The sequence below is a fragment of the Pezoporus occidentalis genome, unplaced genomic scaffold (genome assembly GCF_034315485.1).
Source record: "Pezoporus occidentalis ecotype Australia unplaced genomic scaffold, CSIRO_AGI_Poc_V1 ctg167, whole genome shotgun sequence".
NCBI lineage: Eukaryota > Metazoa > Chordata > Aves > Psittaciformes > Psittacidae > Pezoporus > Pezoporus occidentalis.
Genome location: NW_026913499.1, coordinates 1,428,501 through 1,444,422, shown reverse-complemented (window position 1 = coordinate 1,444,422; position 15,922 = coordinate 1,428,501). Strand labels below are relative to the sequence as shown.

The following is a 15,922-nucleotide window of genomic DNA, read 5'->3' as shown; positions in this document are numbered from 1 at the left end:
AAGAAGTGTCCCCTAATATCCAGTCTAAGCCTCTCCTGGAGCAGTTTGAGGCCATCTCCTCTTGTCCTACAGCTTGATATTTGGGAAAGAGACCGACTCCCACCCCATTACAACCTCCTTTCAGATAGTTGTAAAGAGCAATAAGGTCTTCTCTGAGAAATGAATCAAAAGTATGATCAGCTAGAGAACACAAGAAAAACAGGATGTTTCTACATTGCTTCCAAATCTGTAACAGTAATACTAAAAATAATGTTTCACATAGACTTATAAAAAATACAAAACATGCAAAACATTTAATAAAGCAGTTAGCTTTCCACTTCTGATGCTTACAACACTTGGGAAGTCCATCATAGCATAAGTGTCTATTTTTTCCTATTTGACCTACATGGTAGTTAAATAATGTTATCAGACCAAACTAAACTCATCACTCGTTGGTTTTCTTGCTGTTATCTGTTCACTTTCTTCAGTTTTGGAAAATTTGCTGTGAATTGAAGAAAAACGCTTATTTCAGAGCAGATTTGGTCATCAGCCCCACATGGAACTGAGGAGAAGGAGGCCGTGTGACACATGCTGAATGGTAAGGGTTATTTTGGAAAGTGGCAAAACAATAGCACGCTGTCCAAGTAGCAAGTACGAACTGTACAAACATAAACGCGTAGCCTGCCATGCAACAGGGCAGTGCAGGAAACAGCCGAACTATAGCACCTTCCACAAAATTCTACAGATTGGTAATTCAACCCCTGAGCACTGCAAAGAAGCAACAAAACTAAACAAAAACCTCTGGGTTTTATGTGATTTGCGTGGTTTTTGTGCGATTCTGAATAGAAAGGATAAGATTGTGAAATAGTACTAGTGACATTACCTGGCTACAAAGTCAGAACCAGATGGGCCATCCACGTAATTTCTTCTGTTAGCATTCAAGCTGTGAGCAGAAGCTGCATCTTTTGCAGGCTCAGCTGCCAGAAAGAACAAAACTCAAGTTATTATAGTTCAGTATTCAGTTAAAATACATAGTCGAAAACCTGTCTGAAATAAATTGAAGTAATGATTTCCAAAGATTTAAGACTTTTCATTGGTTCAATTATTTAGATTAAAGCTCAGTCACTTCCTTTCAGCTCTACCTCCTCCCAGGTTCCCATATTGGCACTATTTAAGGGAATGGAGAATGACAAAAATGACTAGAAAAGGAAAGGGAAGACAGAGAAAAAAACTGAAAAAAAGCAACAAAATTAAAAACAAGCAATCTTTTTAGAAACAATAAATATGCTGCTTCTGGAAGAAATTTTTCTGATAAATTTTCCCCAAAACTCTTCAACTGACTTTTCAGCTAGAAAATAGTATTTTGGTCATATCCTGAATTAATTAGCAATACTTAGAAGATTTAAATCAGATCTCTATGTGCTATAAAGCATATAAATTATAAAAGGTATAAAAGTCACATAATGAAAATCTCTCCCTAGCTCTTGGAGACACAGTGCTAGCCCTGTTGTATGAATGTTTAAGTTACCATGACTCCGGACTCATTAGCAGATGTGAAGATCTAACCCAGAGGTGAATTTTTAAATTTGAGAATTTACTGATGGAAGACTGTGCCTTTGTACCGAAGTACAAATGAAATTTTAAATTAACTATCTGTTTAGTTTCCCCAGATTTATAGTCCTTTCTCTTGGTATCTTTTCCTCAGCAATAAATTCTGTTCTTGGCTCCCTATTGTGCCTTTAATCCCTATATAAGCATAAATGGATTCCAGGCTTGTTTAGGTCAGGAAAATTTGCAAGTGATTATACCACAACAATTTGCATGAGTTTTTGGTAATAGACAACAAAACCTAATTATGGTTTATGAGATGAGATGAAGATTAACACAAAGAAAGAGTACTTTGCTCCTTCTTTAAGGGGGTTGTACATTGCCAAATCCTGTTAACTAAAATACTCACTGTATTTGTGAACACAATGGCAATCTATTCACATACATACAAAACCCATGGATGTTAAAATCAATCCTTAATTACCTTGAGGATGCACAACAACACGAGGCTGTACAAATGATGGCTTCACCACCTCAAACCACCAGAACAATTCTGCCATGAACACCATGTAGTTGCTCTAGCAATTAAACAGAGAGAGAGAGAAAAATTCGTATTAAAACACAATCCTGCAAATAAATAGACTAAGCAGCATTCTGGATATGCCTCTCCATTTCATCCAGTTTAGAATCTCTTCTCTACTGATTTCTTAGAAAATGAGGTCAGTAAGTCCGACCTCCAGCACCAACTATCCAATACACATAACTTGACCAGATTTTAACTTGTTGGGTTGAAGTGTTTCATAATAAGCATATGCTCAGGCCTGATGTCTTGCAGGGCAGACAGTACAGAATGGGTGGAAAAAGATGCTGTCAAAAATATTATCCATTTCCATAAAAAAAAAAAAGTAGTGAAAAGCCCACTGTTTCGCAAGGCTAGGAATTAAATTTTCAGAGCTTTTTATCATGAAAAACTGTGGTTGCCCTTAGTTTCAGTGTAGGAATTTTGAACCTGATTTAGACTTTTGTGTCAAGTATGTGCTTTTTGCCACATTTGTAAAGATTTACCCAAATTTACAAGTCTTTAATGCAAAACAGCATTTAACACTACCAGCAGCAGCATTTGTTCAATGCAAGTCAGAAGAAGGTTTTAGCTCCAAAGATTTATGCACACTTAAAATTTTGTGGATGTGTCTTTCTACCGTATTTTACATTACACAGCTATGAATCACAAGTGTGGGAGACACGACATTTAAATCTGGGGAAGAAAAGGCGTAAAGGAAGAAACAACAGGAGACATGAACTGCAACAAGAGAAGAACGATCAAGAGAAGAAAACCAGGCAGAAGCAGTAATTTTTGCTGCAAGAGTATATAATAAGGAGTGAAATAAGTCCAGAAGGCTGGTTGACTGGTGGCTGAAGAATTCAAAGGCTAAATGATCACAGTCCTAAGGTGCTACATCATTATGGTTCAGTGCTACTTCCTATCTAGAATATCAGCGAGCAACCAGGCCTGAGCTGGCTCAAGCAGGTGCTCAGACTTGACTTGCCAGTTTTACAAATTCTGAAAACAGTACAAGAAAAGAATACAAACGTCTACTTAAGCATTAAATTGAGAAACCATAATTAAACGACTCTGTAAAAACTGTTTGTTTAAAACTGGATGAAGAGTTTCAAATGGCAGCAATGTCTCTTCTAGGTTTTGTGGCAACAAAGAAATCAGAGCTGACTCAGAAAAATGTGAACAATTACCTAATTTCTCTCTTTTTAAACAAAGATAAGGAGAAATCTACTTATAAATAAAGGATATTAGTTGAGAATATTTGTTGGTATGGGACAGAATTCTTAAACCTATTTATGATAAAACCTGTGGCTTACCCTGGTCTTCTCTACTTTCTCTGGCTTCTGCCATTGCTGAACTGTTGTACGAAACAGCAGAGTACCTGGGTGATGTTTGCTTTGAGCAAGGACAGCTGTAATTTTGGTTTTGGTTTTATTTTTTTTTTAATAGATTTGGCTTCCACATTTTCTGTAGGACTCAAGATGATCTTCAGCATAGACTTCGCTATTATAGATGTTAACAGAGCTATGTTTATACATATAAAACATTCTCATAGCAGAGCATGGGATATTTTCCTAATTTCCAGCCCTTTGTTAGCAATAAGACCTTCAACTTGTCTCCAAGAAAACCTTGCTGCAGATTAAGAATTCCATTTGGGCTCCTTAAATAAATGCAGAGAGTCTTTTAAAATTAAACTTAAAAATAGTTTACTCATTCAATTTCACAGAAAGAAAGATGTGATTCTGAGAAAGTAAAGCCAGTGGTAGACAGTTTCTATATTAGCTTTTTCTTTGTCCAACAAAAAATTTTCTGGTTGATTGAGGCATATACGGCTGCAAAGTCTAAGCTTTCTGCTGTCAATTCACCAGAGAAAAATCTAAGCAGGAAGATGAAGCTTTTTGTGATGCATTAGGAAAAAGAAGAAAACTGCTTTGTACTTGGTGATGGACACATTAACTTTCCATTCCATAACTACATAAATAGGCAAGACTGCTCATATTCAATGTTCAACACTATATTCAAGCACACCTGGTGTGTGCCCACAAAGGATATACTCAAATTAAAGACTGTATTGATACTATGTGAGACTTCCATTTCAGACTTCTTTTGATAGCTTTGTTATGTTTTCAGTCTCTAAAATGTCAAATTCCACTGTAGCCGTAACTTTACTGCCTTAAAAATGCATACTCAAGTCTTTGAGTGTGAGCAAATGTATGCCAAAATTACGAACAAAATGCTATTTTATTTCAGAAATACACCACAGGCATAGGGCTAAGAAGAATTTTTTTCTTCCTTTTTAAATAAAAACACAACAGAAATATTTAATAATAAATGAGATAACCTCAAATCTGGATCAGTAAATTGGAAAAATTCATTTTCAATATCTGACACTTTTGATTCAGATTTATTTTCTGAATATTTCTAATGTAGATAAATCTTTACTCCAGCAAAGAGTTACTCTTAAACTGAAAGCTGCTCAGACTCTTCAGTACGTGGTGAGGGGATCAACCAGATGTTGCCATAGTTATTACATATAAGCTATAAATAGACTAGGAAAAACCCTGTCTCTGCTTATATAGCATAGAGTAATTGAATGAGGAAAAGTTCATAGCAAAATCTTTTCCACTGATTTCATCAGGAAGTAATTTACATAAAGAAAAATATCAGATGTACTTCTCAGTCAAAATATGATTTTTAATACCCTTTTTGAATATTACAATTTCTACAATTTCTTTTAGCATTTCCTGCTCCCCTTTTCTCCCCTCAAACTTCTAACTTGATTTTTTTTTAACACAAAAAATGAATTATAAAATGTTCTAATCATAGCTTGTCCCCACCTGAAATAATACAGGTTTTAACACTCCAATTCTTATGTTTATGTTGAAATGCTGCCCTTAATAGTGTGACTGTTGTATGAAGGACTCAGACATTCCTTCCGAGATTATCTTCTACAGTCTTGGGCTACTGCAGGACACCTCGTTCTGCCAAAAGTCACCTAAGCACTGTTTACTAAAATGAAACTGCTGGTTGCATAGCAGCTTAGAACTGAGGCTACTCTAGATGTTTGATGGTGAAATATCATGATGGAAACTGCATTTTCTCAAAAGTTATTATTGGTCAGAAAGGGATGTTAATCTTGGTGATCAAAGGGGAAGACTGATGATCAGTAACTTAATCTTTTGGAAAAGCTAATTGTGTGTCTGTAGCAGTCCTGCTACCCAGGGCCAAAAAGAACATAGGTATTATTTCCACAGATTTTGTCTTGATTATGCCAACAGAACTTCTAAAAGCTAATCACGATTATCACATGCACATATACACAAAAATACTCAGAAGCATAACGGTATTTTCATAGCAGTAAAAGCAAAACCCTAAGCTCTGAACAGTTCAGACAGGCTCAAAATCACTTAACAGCAGATGGCAGACTTGCAGCTTTATAGATGCTTTATTTGCTAACCATCCTGATTTAATTTTTCCAATTTGTTATGTGCAGACTTTTCATTGGATGTATGCAGTCAGCTGTACTACTGCTTACATTTTATGTATTCCATCTTCTGGTGCTGTGCCATAAAAATCCTTCTGTTTAACTGCTTACCAAATTTTGGAAGGCTATCTTTTGGAAAACAAAACAAAACTACCTCCCATATTCTGAGTATAAAATCTAAAGTCATTACTTGCTTCTGTAACAAAGAGGTATCAGCTAGCTTGCTTTGTAAAATTATATACAAAGAAAAGTTATTTTAATACATCTATTACTCTTCCATAATTTTAAAGCAATGATTAATTTTTAAATCAAATGAGCTAACAAAAATAGTACTTCCAATCTTGCCACTTATAATAATTTTTAACCCTTCTAATATTTATAGGTTCTAGATCTGCATATTTATAGAATAGTAACTACAAGGTCATATATACAAATGACATAAATAATTTCTAATTGGGCTTGAAACCACTAGAATTAAATGCAAAAGCACCCATAGATGCTTGTAGAAATTTTCTCAAAATGAACGTAAGTATACATTGTAAAATTTCTACCACAATGCATATTAAAATCTCTCTTCAGTAGGCCAGGAAAGTGAGTTACATCAAATAAAAATTCATAGTTTCTATGTTATGGAATTGCCAACATAAATGGCATCAAGACTGAAGGAAATTGGGAGTGTTTTCAAACTACCTTGACAAGGCCATATTACAGTTCTGTGTATGATCCCTGCACTACCAGTTTCTCATATCTCCTGCTACGGGTTAATAAATGCCACAGCAACTCAAGTTGAAAACTCCCGTATATCTTGTTTCAGACCAGAACAAAGAAGTGGGAAAACTGGTTGATTAACATAGGTGAAAGCAAACCATGCTGCTTCTCTTTAAATAATGAGTCAGGAACATTTGGTCCCTCTCAGGAGAGACATCTGCTCTTACAGAACTGTTCCCTGGTTGAATCTTCCTCTTCGTTCCTGATCCTGAATCCTTCTGAACCAGACAGATGGGAAACAAATCATGACTCCCACCATGCATACCTAACTGCCTCACCAAACACAGCCAGCTGCTCTCCCAGGTCCTTAAGGAATACGTATGTATGTTTACAGGGACTTCAACTGTAAATTCAGGCTTGGGTTAGCAGCCTGATTGCAGCGGCTTTTTTCATTGAGATTGGAGGGAAAGCTGCACATGTGTGGTTATTGTTTAGCACTTAATTTCTAGGATTTATCTATATGATGAATCATATAAAAACTGAACACAGTTTTTCACATCTCAGAGGACGTGATGCTGATTCTATCTTCTACTTACGTCATCTGTGAAGTCACCATCAACATTACATCAGAAAGTGCAAGTATTCAAAACTGCTCAAGTGCAATAAATATTTTCAGCATAAAACAATCCTTTAGATATTATATTCTCCTGTGCAATTCGGGGGGGGGGGGGGGGGGGGGGGGGGGCAAAAAAAGGAAGAAGAAAGCTCAGGAACTAGCCTCTCCATCTTTGACAGTACATGTTTGTTCTGTCTGCTCTGGTTAGTAACATACTGCAAAAATAAGGTAACTATTCCATGTGCTTAGCTGTGGTTCTGCACAATTTAGAGTCTGGTTCACATTTAGGTCAGAGGAAAACCCTTCACAGACAAGAAACGGCAATCATCTCTCAGACTTGCTTCATTTCACACTCAGAAAGCTTTCATTCTGAACAAATGTGCCTTCTGCATGGAACAGCAGGCCAAAGACAGGGAGCATCCATCCTGTGACCACAGGACAGTACCTCTTACATGCAGACAAAGAGTACAAGATTCTATGCAAATACACATATAAAGAGACAACTGAACACCTTGTGGGAGTTTCTAGACACCTTCCCCAAAGCTACTGGTGGGCCAGTATGACCCCTTACTTCTGGGAGGCCACTGGGTTTGACCCTAGCTCAGTAAAAATTATTGACAGTGTGAACTGTGTGAGCAAATTAGTGCATTGTTTGACTAGTTCTCTTATTAATAATGGATTCATTCTATTGATAACAGCCCTCAAATTACTAAAAGGTGTTCTAATATTAGTTGTGATCTGTGTCGCATCCTGACTCAATCTTGTGTCAGTGAAAAGACAATGTACAGTATGTGTAGATTAAATGAGTAACGCAAGTTTAAGATCACTATTTAAAAAAACCAAACCAAACCAAAACACCCAAACCCACATGTTTTTGACGGCTCAGCTAAAGAAACACTTACAAAACACGATTTAACTGTGTGTCAATTGATTCAATGCCAAGTTTCTATGTGCGCTCTCAAATCATGGCAAACATCAAATAATTTAATCTGTCAGTATCCACTTTGAAAGTTAACCTCAGAAATCACTTCCTAGACTCAGTTTTTAGATCTGAAATCTATGGTCCTACTGACACAAATTAGCAGAGAATGATCTAAAAATATGAAAAGTTTAACCAAATACTATCAAAGATGTGTTTTTCCTCTTATAGAAATACTTTCAACATGCATCTCATGACAAATGGAACATATGAGATGGACTTTCTCTTCAGGGACCATACATGTCCATTATAACATCCCTTCAGGAATCACAGATTCCATGAGACGTTTATTCAAACCAGAAATACTAAATACTACTACACTGCAATGCTAATAAACAGTCAGGGCAAAATCAGTAAGTAGTCTCAACCGTTCTGCAGGGTGGTTTGTGCTTCCTGTGATAGCACTTCATGCAAGTTCTTCTATTTCTACAAAATTGTCCTTTGCATTGGCTGAACATGTGTGTGTCAAGACACAACAAACCAGCTCTTTAAGTTCTATGCAATTTCCTATATGTAGGTGAAGAACAAGATACATAAAAAGAGAAAAATCCCATCTCAGGATAAAACTTCTTAGAAGGGAAGAGGGAGGATCAGGTCAAAAAAGCAATCTGCACAACTGAGGAGAGATACAAGGTTTTCTATTCTTTCCTCTTGTTAAGTATGCAGAGAGGACTCAGAAAATACTGTGATTATTTCTGTGTAATCTCTCTTGACTTGTGTTTGCCTGTCTCAAAGGCAAACAACCAGGAACCAGTACAGTCCCTTGGTGGTGCCTCCAGCATCCATGGAATGTATTCAAATATTTTTTCTTGAACCTTAGTAGCCCTGCCTTAGTAAACATCTTATGAAGAACTTCACTAATGTATTTTTCTCAGGGGAGGAGAAATGGGCAAGTGAGAAGCGAGAAAACTTACTATTTCCTTTGATTACGACACATTAAAGCTGTCTAGAAATCCAGACAAAGCCTATTTCTTCTCTGTGCCAAAGCAGAACTAAGCAACCAGTTTCATCTGCTGCAAAATCTGAGAGCCTATATTAAAGGCTCTGGATGCTTAAATAAAGTTTTAAATTAACCTTTGTTTCTGTGCATTTTGATGGGAAAGCCAAAAGCAGGCACAGTCACCTTGGTCAAGTCCTGCACTAAATTTCTGTATCTTGTAGTATCTACAACCTACCTTGATTTAATGTAATTGGACAGTGAAGTGTGCCAAGTGAAGAATGTAAGGTATGCACTTTCTGCTTGATCACTTTAAGAGAAAGAGGCTCTGCTCCCTTCCTTCTCAAGGACTAGCATCAAGTCAGGACACTCAGTGTAATTTCTAGGACCACACATGGCACAGCACTGTAATTTGAAAAACTCAACTGTATTTTTTTCTCTTGAGGCTTTTCACAGTAACATATCAGCAGTTTCGTTCTTTTTATTCTTTCTGTCACCACTATGACACATAGCAGACTTCTAAACGAAAGCACAGTGCCACCTACTGTGCTTATGGGTCACCCTGAAAACAAATAGACATTTTTGTTGATAAACAAAGTCACCTGAATATAAAGACCAATGCTTCTATAAATCTTAAAACTTGGTATGTATTTTGTAGATGGAGATAAAGGTGACTGCTACTAACCAGTTTAATTCAATGTGTAATATTTAAAATATAAATTTTAAATGCAAGTTTTTTCAAAGTGACAATAAAATTCTTTAGAGAGTATGTACATTTATTAAAACTTACTCTAATCATATGCGTTGGAAAACTAAGAAAGAGCTCCTTTAACTCTGAATTTATTTGGAAAGCAAATTAATTCTCAAAACTGGAAAAACAGAGTTTAGCACTAGCCAAAGTTTACGTGCCAAGCTTCAGAAGAAAAAATTGGCAGCTTTTCTTTGTAGCATTTACGTCTAAGTAAGTAACCACACCACAGCAACTTGTAAGAACATGATCACAAAAGGGCTTTCTCAGTTGCAGAAATACTCTAAAATATTTGAAAAAACTCTAAACCCCCTCTAAAAACAGTGCTCAGAAACAGCAAAATTACTAAGTCAAACCATTACTATAAAAATGGTATTATTGTCACAAATGAAACTGAGGAATAATGAATTCCATTTATTCCACGTATCTGTAATCAGAGACAATCAAAATGCAGTGAAGGAGTCTTACTCAAGATCACTGAATATGGTTGCAGGACCATGTGCTGGGAAACTACAAACAAGAGGTTGCAATGCAGCAGACATTTTACAAGGATGTAGGTAATCACTGAATTAAAAACCCCAAAAAGCTGACTGAAAGCTGTCACTAGGCAACTTTGCATATACAATATAAAAAAGCAACAGCTAAGTAGTCTACACTTAAGTCTTACTGCCCTTACTCGCACTGTCAGCTCAAAAAGGACTGGGCTCAACCCTACAGAAGACAAAGCTATATTCAAGCTCTGGCCTCTGTGGCTCTGCTTCTGAGATAGCTATAAAAGCATTGAAATGGCCCAAATATCTCGAAACCTGTTACATCCCATCTGCAGTGGATATAACTCCTCCATAAAAATAATATTTCATTCCCTAAAGGCAGGCCAACAAGAATCTTAAGCAAACAAAGGTTGTTTTATATAGAAGAAAGTCTTATAGAAACACAAGACTGAAAAATTAAAGTTACAATCAGGCAAGAAATAATTTGATTATGCCTTTTCCTTTCACACAGGCTTAAAAATGATAGAATAAGCAAAATCAGGGTGTTCCCCCCCCCCCCTTCTAAAAGAGTGAAATCTTAGAATGACTGAAAACACTTAACTGCTTATTCAAACAACTATAGTTCTTGGGATCATGTTCCTGCTGTGTTCCAGGCATAAAGCCGTTAGATATTATAATGAAATTAACTCAGAAGTTTACATTTTCAGAAAAGTGAGAAAAAAGCTTTAAGGTTTAAAATCATAAAGTTATTCTGTATGCAGAAATGAGTAAGAAGAGTAATAATTCCATAAACAACTCTTAAATATTCTTTTTGTTAAAGCTTTAATAAATTTAAACTAATACAGAACATTATTACATGTTAACAGATATACCACAGGTTACATTCTTTAGCTAAAAATGAAATTATAAGAAAAGAGACAAAATGTGAAATAGTTTCCCCAAAATCAAAGGTTTTTATAAATACTGTCACAAGTGCTTTTCAAAAACATTTCAGAACTACTATAACAACATAACTGCCAAACAAAGCTGCAAGTTTTACTTGCTGCTGGAATCTACATGTTGCATGCAGTGCCACACTTTTCCATTTAGCAGAAGACCAAAAAAGACTAAATATATCATTAGCAAAACAGTCCTGTGGACACTGCTCTCAGTTTCACTTATCTATTTATTGGTTTTTGTTTTTTTTTTTTACCTTTATTGAAGAAGCTGCATAGAGCATATCCTCAAGACTGAAATGGCAGCACTGGTTAAGGTATTCCTGGCAAAATTCTTGAATCAACTGTAGATTATACAGACTGTCAGCCAAAGACATTGTCTCTTTCAAACAAATATCTAGAAAGGAAGAACAGAAGCAGGATTAGATACAGGTGCAGATTTGCAAAAAGTACGTTTTGCTTTGCTGGATTCTTGAGCATTTTCTGGATAAATTCCGGCCTCTGGCCCCTACAGCTTTTATTTTTCTATTTCAAACACTTAAGAAATGATGACTATATTTCATCTTTGCACTATTATATTCTTAGACATTTTTCTAAGCATTAATTTTTTTACCCCCTATTAACAAGTTGTTGGTGTTTTTTTTTCCTGTTTTGCCTTTTGTGAAAATGGGAGTTACACTCTAACTTCTGCTATTCCCATATAATGAAAACCCATGTCTGATCACAATATAAGTTTTTTTCAATTAGCTTTCCTATACGGCAACAGCAGTAGGAAACGTAATCTTTTTCACAAAGTTCTCCATACATCCTTGCTCTCTGTCTTTGCATACAGACCTAAGAGTACAGTTTAGTGCTATTAATCCCAAATCTTCCCAAAAATACCAGTATTTGATTTTGTGTATTTAGATGTTTGATATGAGATTATACAAGGATCATGAATTATCACCTTTTGTTTTAAAGTGCCATTTAAAGACACGGAAGTGGCAGCAGTGAACAGACTAGTGAAGTTATAAAGTAGTATCTGAATACTATTTTTTCCCAGCTAACCTCCTCCTGTTCTCTTTTCATAACTGCTTCTTGGAAAATTCAGTAGCTATAATTTCCTAGAAAAAAAACAGTCCTTGAAAAAAGGACAGAAGAAAATTACTGTACTTCCAGAGCATGCATCAGATTTTATTCTTAAAGCAACAGTGTATGACATAACTCCACTTAACTTTTAAACTGTTTAGGATAAAAGGTTTCTTCAGACTAGGAACCTATTTTGACGCTATCAGGATAAAGATTCCCATCCTGAGGATATCGGACATATTCCATCATCCCAACCCCACAGATGATGATCAATATAAAAAAAAAAAGTTTGACTAAACTAACAAAATGGGATTAGGTTTAGTAACACTAAATGTGAAATCATGCATTTTGATCTAACAAATTCTAATGTGATTCACTGGTTGCAAGTGATACAGAGTAAGAAGATACCATGTATTAGCCAATGTAAAGATGTTTATGAGCTTTTCATGCAGCTACGAAAACCAGCAAACATGATGCTAAAATGTATTTCCAGAAGTGACAAAGAAGCACTGTATGAAGTAGTATTGAGATGCCAGTCTGGGTACAATTATGACCATCCATATTCAAGGAAGATAAACTGAAACTGGACTAGTTGCAGAGAAAGACTACTGAGGATAATAATGAGAATGGAAATCCACCTCAGAAGGGGAGACTGAAGAGGGTTAGTTCAGTAGCCAGGGCAGAACAAGGAAAAGAAAATATATCATAAATGTAGACATCAGATTAGAAGCTATTGAAGCCAAAGGGCACTGCTGGAAGAGCAATAAAAAGGCAGGTAGACAGGCTACAAGCACATTTGGGTAGGAAACCAGAGTACGATTTAAAACCCTGTCAAAAAACATGGAGCTCTGCAACACTGGGTAAGAAAAAGTACAGATTTTAAAGAGCTAGACAATTTTAAAGTAGAACATTATAAACATGAAAAATTCATGAAAGTGATTATATAATTTCATACAATAGCCAATTTCTTGACACACTGACATAACGAGTCCTTTCTAATCCTGTATTCCTTGAAGGAAACCTAGATTTGAAAGTTAAATAAAGTCTTGATGAGAAGAAACACTATTTCAGACTACAAGGAACTCTAGATTAGTATTTTTTCTTTTTTGTTAATGCATTTTTAAGCATTTTTGCATATGTATTTTTGTTAGCTGCCTTCCTCAGTTCTAACACAGAACCAAATCTCAATGAAATTAAACATGCATCAAAAATTGTATTATTTAATTACAGGGAAAATGGGCAGTCTTTTTTAAAAGCTGCTAGTCACTTCAGAGTACCTTTGAATTTACTTCTGAGACAATGACAGGCACATTTATGTATATTTAGGGAAGACATTGTCAGGACACCTAACAACAATATTAACACGAAAGTTCCAAAGACAACATATGCCTTGTCTGTTTAAAGTCAGATGCTGGAGCAATCTGCTGGTAAGTATGTATGTGGTCATGCGAGGTATACAAGATCTTTCAGACTGTCCATATTTTCAGCTATGCTAAAACAGTAAGATGGAATTAGGTGTTAGCCCTATTCAACATTATCCAAGTTCTAATTCTTGCCTAATCACGTACAACAGTATTTGGCTACAACATTTATGTAAACTGGAAGTTACATTTTTCAAAATTCACAAGCCTAAGAAGAATGGTGAATGCGTGCATCTTGGTGCCTTTCATCTTCAATGTCTACTGCGCTGCAAGCTTCCTACAAAGTGGTTGTGTATATGAATTCCAATTTGAGTCCTTAGCAAGCCTTATACTCTTGTTCGTATTCCTGGATTTCTCAGGATGCTTCTTTCAAAGTGTTCCCACGACATCAAAGGCATTATGGACAGAACACAGGAAGAACATGATAGGTGTTAGCTGACAAGACATTTTATAACTACATGAGGCTCTCAGTTGCCAAGATATGACTTTAACCAGGACACTGAGCAAAAGAACAAGATGAAGCTGCTTATTATCAGAGACAACTGTTGTTATAGAACAGCACACCACCAATATGTACTAGACTGCATGTTTTTGTTTACTTTATAAATTATATAGTTAACTATCAGATGAAGTAAATGCCCCCCCAGAGAGCAACTATCTGCCATGCACTGCAACTATGCTGGGCTTGACTAACTCATTTTCCATGTTTTAAATCTGTAACTTCTCAGATTCACAAGAAAGCTTACGCAGCTTCAAGAATAAAAGTTTTCCAGGTGGTTTTAAGTTTCAGACACAAAGGCAAATATGTTGTCACAGTCAGATTCTATAATCATATAACCTACTATGTTTATATTAGTGTGATAACATAAGCACAACATGGAAGGACACCTTGGTTGCTTTTATTTAAATGTAAAAATAAACGGGTACAAAGGTAGTATTAAATAAAACCTCACTCAAATTTTGCCTCTTCTGTATCACATTTAAGCACCTTTTTTTTTCCACATAATTATCAAAGACAGACATTTAAACTTTCATGGACATAATTTTACCAGCATAGAGACACGTTAGACGTACCCTCTAGTTTAACAATATCTGGACAGTAGAAGTGAATCAGAGCTGCTAGAGCACAACCATCTGTGCCATCTTTAAGCAGATTCTCCACCAACGGAATGCAGGGCAGCTGTTTAAGCAATGTCTGCTCCTTCCTGTAACGAGCCTACAATACAGAATGAAGAAATTCAGAGAGACAAAGACTCTGAAACATATGAAGAAACATTTATACTGTAGGTTTTATGCCCTGTTAGTGGAAAAGCAGTATTCGAACAACTGAATATTCTCAGTGTTAAAACCCTTTAAACTATTCATGTTATGCCCCCTTGTGAATGGCAGAAATAATACTTAAAAATGAAAGGAACCTACTATGCTAATATTGAGCCTCTCCTTCAAAACTACCAAATTTTGATGATCTCTGTATAGCACGCTGAATTAAATCATATTTTAAACCTTATGTAACATTCAATACTCATTGTTATACAATCAGAAATGATCTGTGTGTAAACACAGTGAGACAAATCCTTAGCTGGTGTATAACTTCAGTTTACTGGCAAGTCAAATGACTCTGTGAACTTAACACACCTAAGAACCTTGCCCAAATCTCATTCATATGACAAATTCAGAAGCTAGGAAATCTGCATTTGATCAACTCTATTTTTATTACTGGCATTTGCACTACAAGTAGTCATAAATATAGAGAAGCATTAATGGTCAAGTGTGATGACCATGCAGTGGCCCATTATAAAATGAAAGCATTTTGAAAACAACTTGATGTATAAAGAGATCATTAGTTCAGAATACCAAGATAGCATTTATCTGCAGTGAATATATTTTTCATGGTTTTTTTTTGGAGGGGGGAGAGGGAGGCTTACTTAAAAAAAGATATTCATCTCCTTATTTTTTCACTTCTTCCTGGGAAAACAAATGGAGGTGGAAGAAAGTGATACAGATTTTAATTGGTTAATAGAATTTCCTAAGATTTATTTTTAAAACAATATGAAAGATTACTGTTGCATTCATATCACAGATGCCAAGAGGATGCCAAGGTATTTCTAAGTTAAATTTACACTATTTTTGTTCATCTATACACAATAAACTGGAACGTTTTGTGCAGGGACTCTGAAAAATCTTCATGGATGTTACTTTTCCAGCAAAGCTGAAGCTGACAGTCCCTATCTCTTACTCTCCACCTTTTAGATATGCTGGAGCAATTGCTGATGGGGCTGCCTGACAAGACCATTGATGCAGCTACAACATCTCTCTTCTCCTTTGTTTCAGCTGTGAATGAGTGAGCAGGGCTGGAGGTTTTACAGGTGAGAATTGTTTAAGCTAACTTTGCTAGTGTGGAACCACAGACTAACCCTGAAGGCTATACTTACTGTCACTGGATTTCTGT

General features: G+C 35.9%; 1 protein-coding gene across 5 annotated transcripts in view; it reads right to left on the bottom strand.

The window, feature by feature from the left end:
- Positions 1 to 15,922, bottom strand: part of CAMSAP2 (calmodulin regulated spectrin associated protein family member 2) — an 84,522-nt gene that overhangs the window by 18,214 nt on the left and 50,386 nt on the right. For all 5 annotated transcript variants that reach the window (XR_009963763.1, XM_062613450.1, XM_062613453.1 and 2 more), the window contains 4 exons: positions 14,548 to 14,689; positions 11,242 to 11,381; positions 2,012 to 2,105; positions 863 to 956 (listed from right to left, as the gene is read on the bottom strand). Coding sequence is in view for 4 of the 5 variants with exons in the window: in XM_062613450.1 (XP_062469434.1) it covers positions 863 to 956; positions 2,012 to 2,105; positions 11,242 to 11,381; positions 14,548 to 14,689 (470 nt within the window). In the remaining variant the exon portion in view is untranslated. The remainder of the gene's footprint in view (positions 1 to 862; positions 957 to 2,011; positions 2,106 to 11,241; positions 11,382 to 14,547; positions 14,690 to 15,922) is intronic.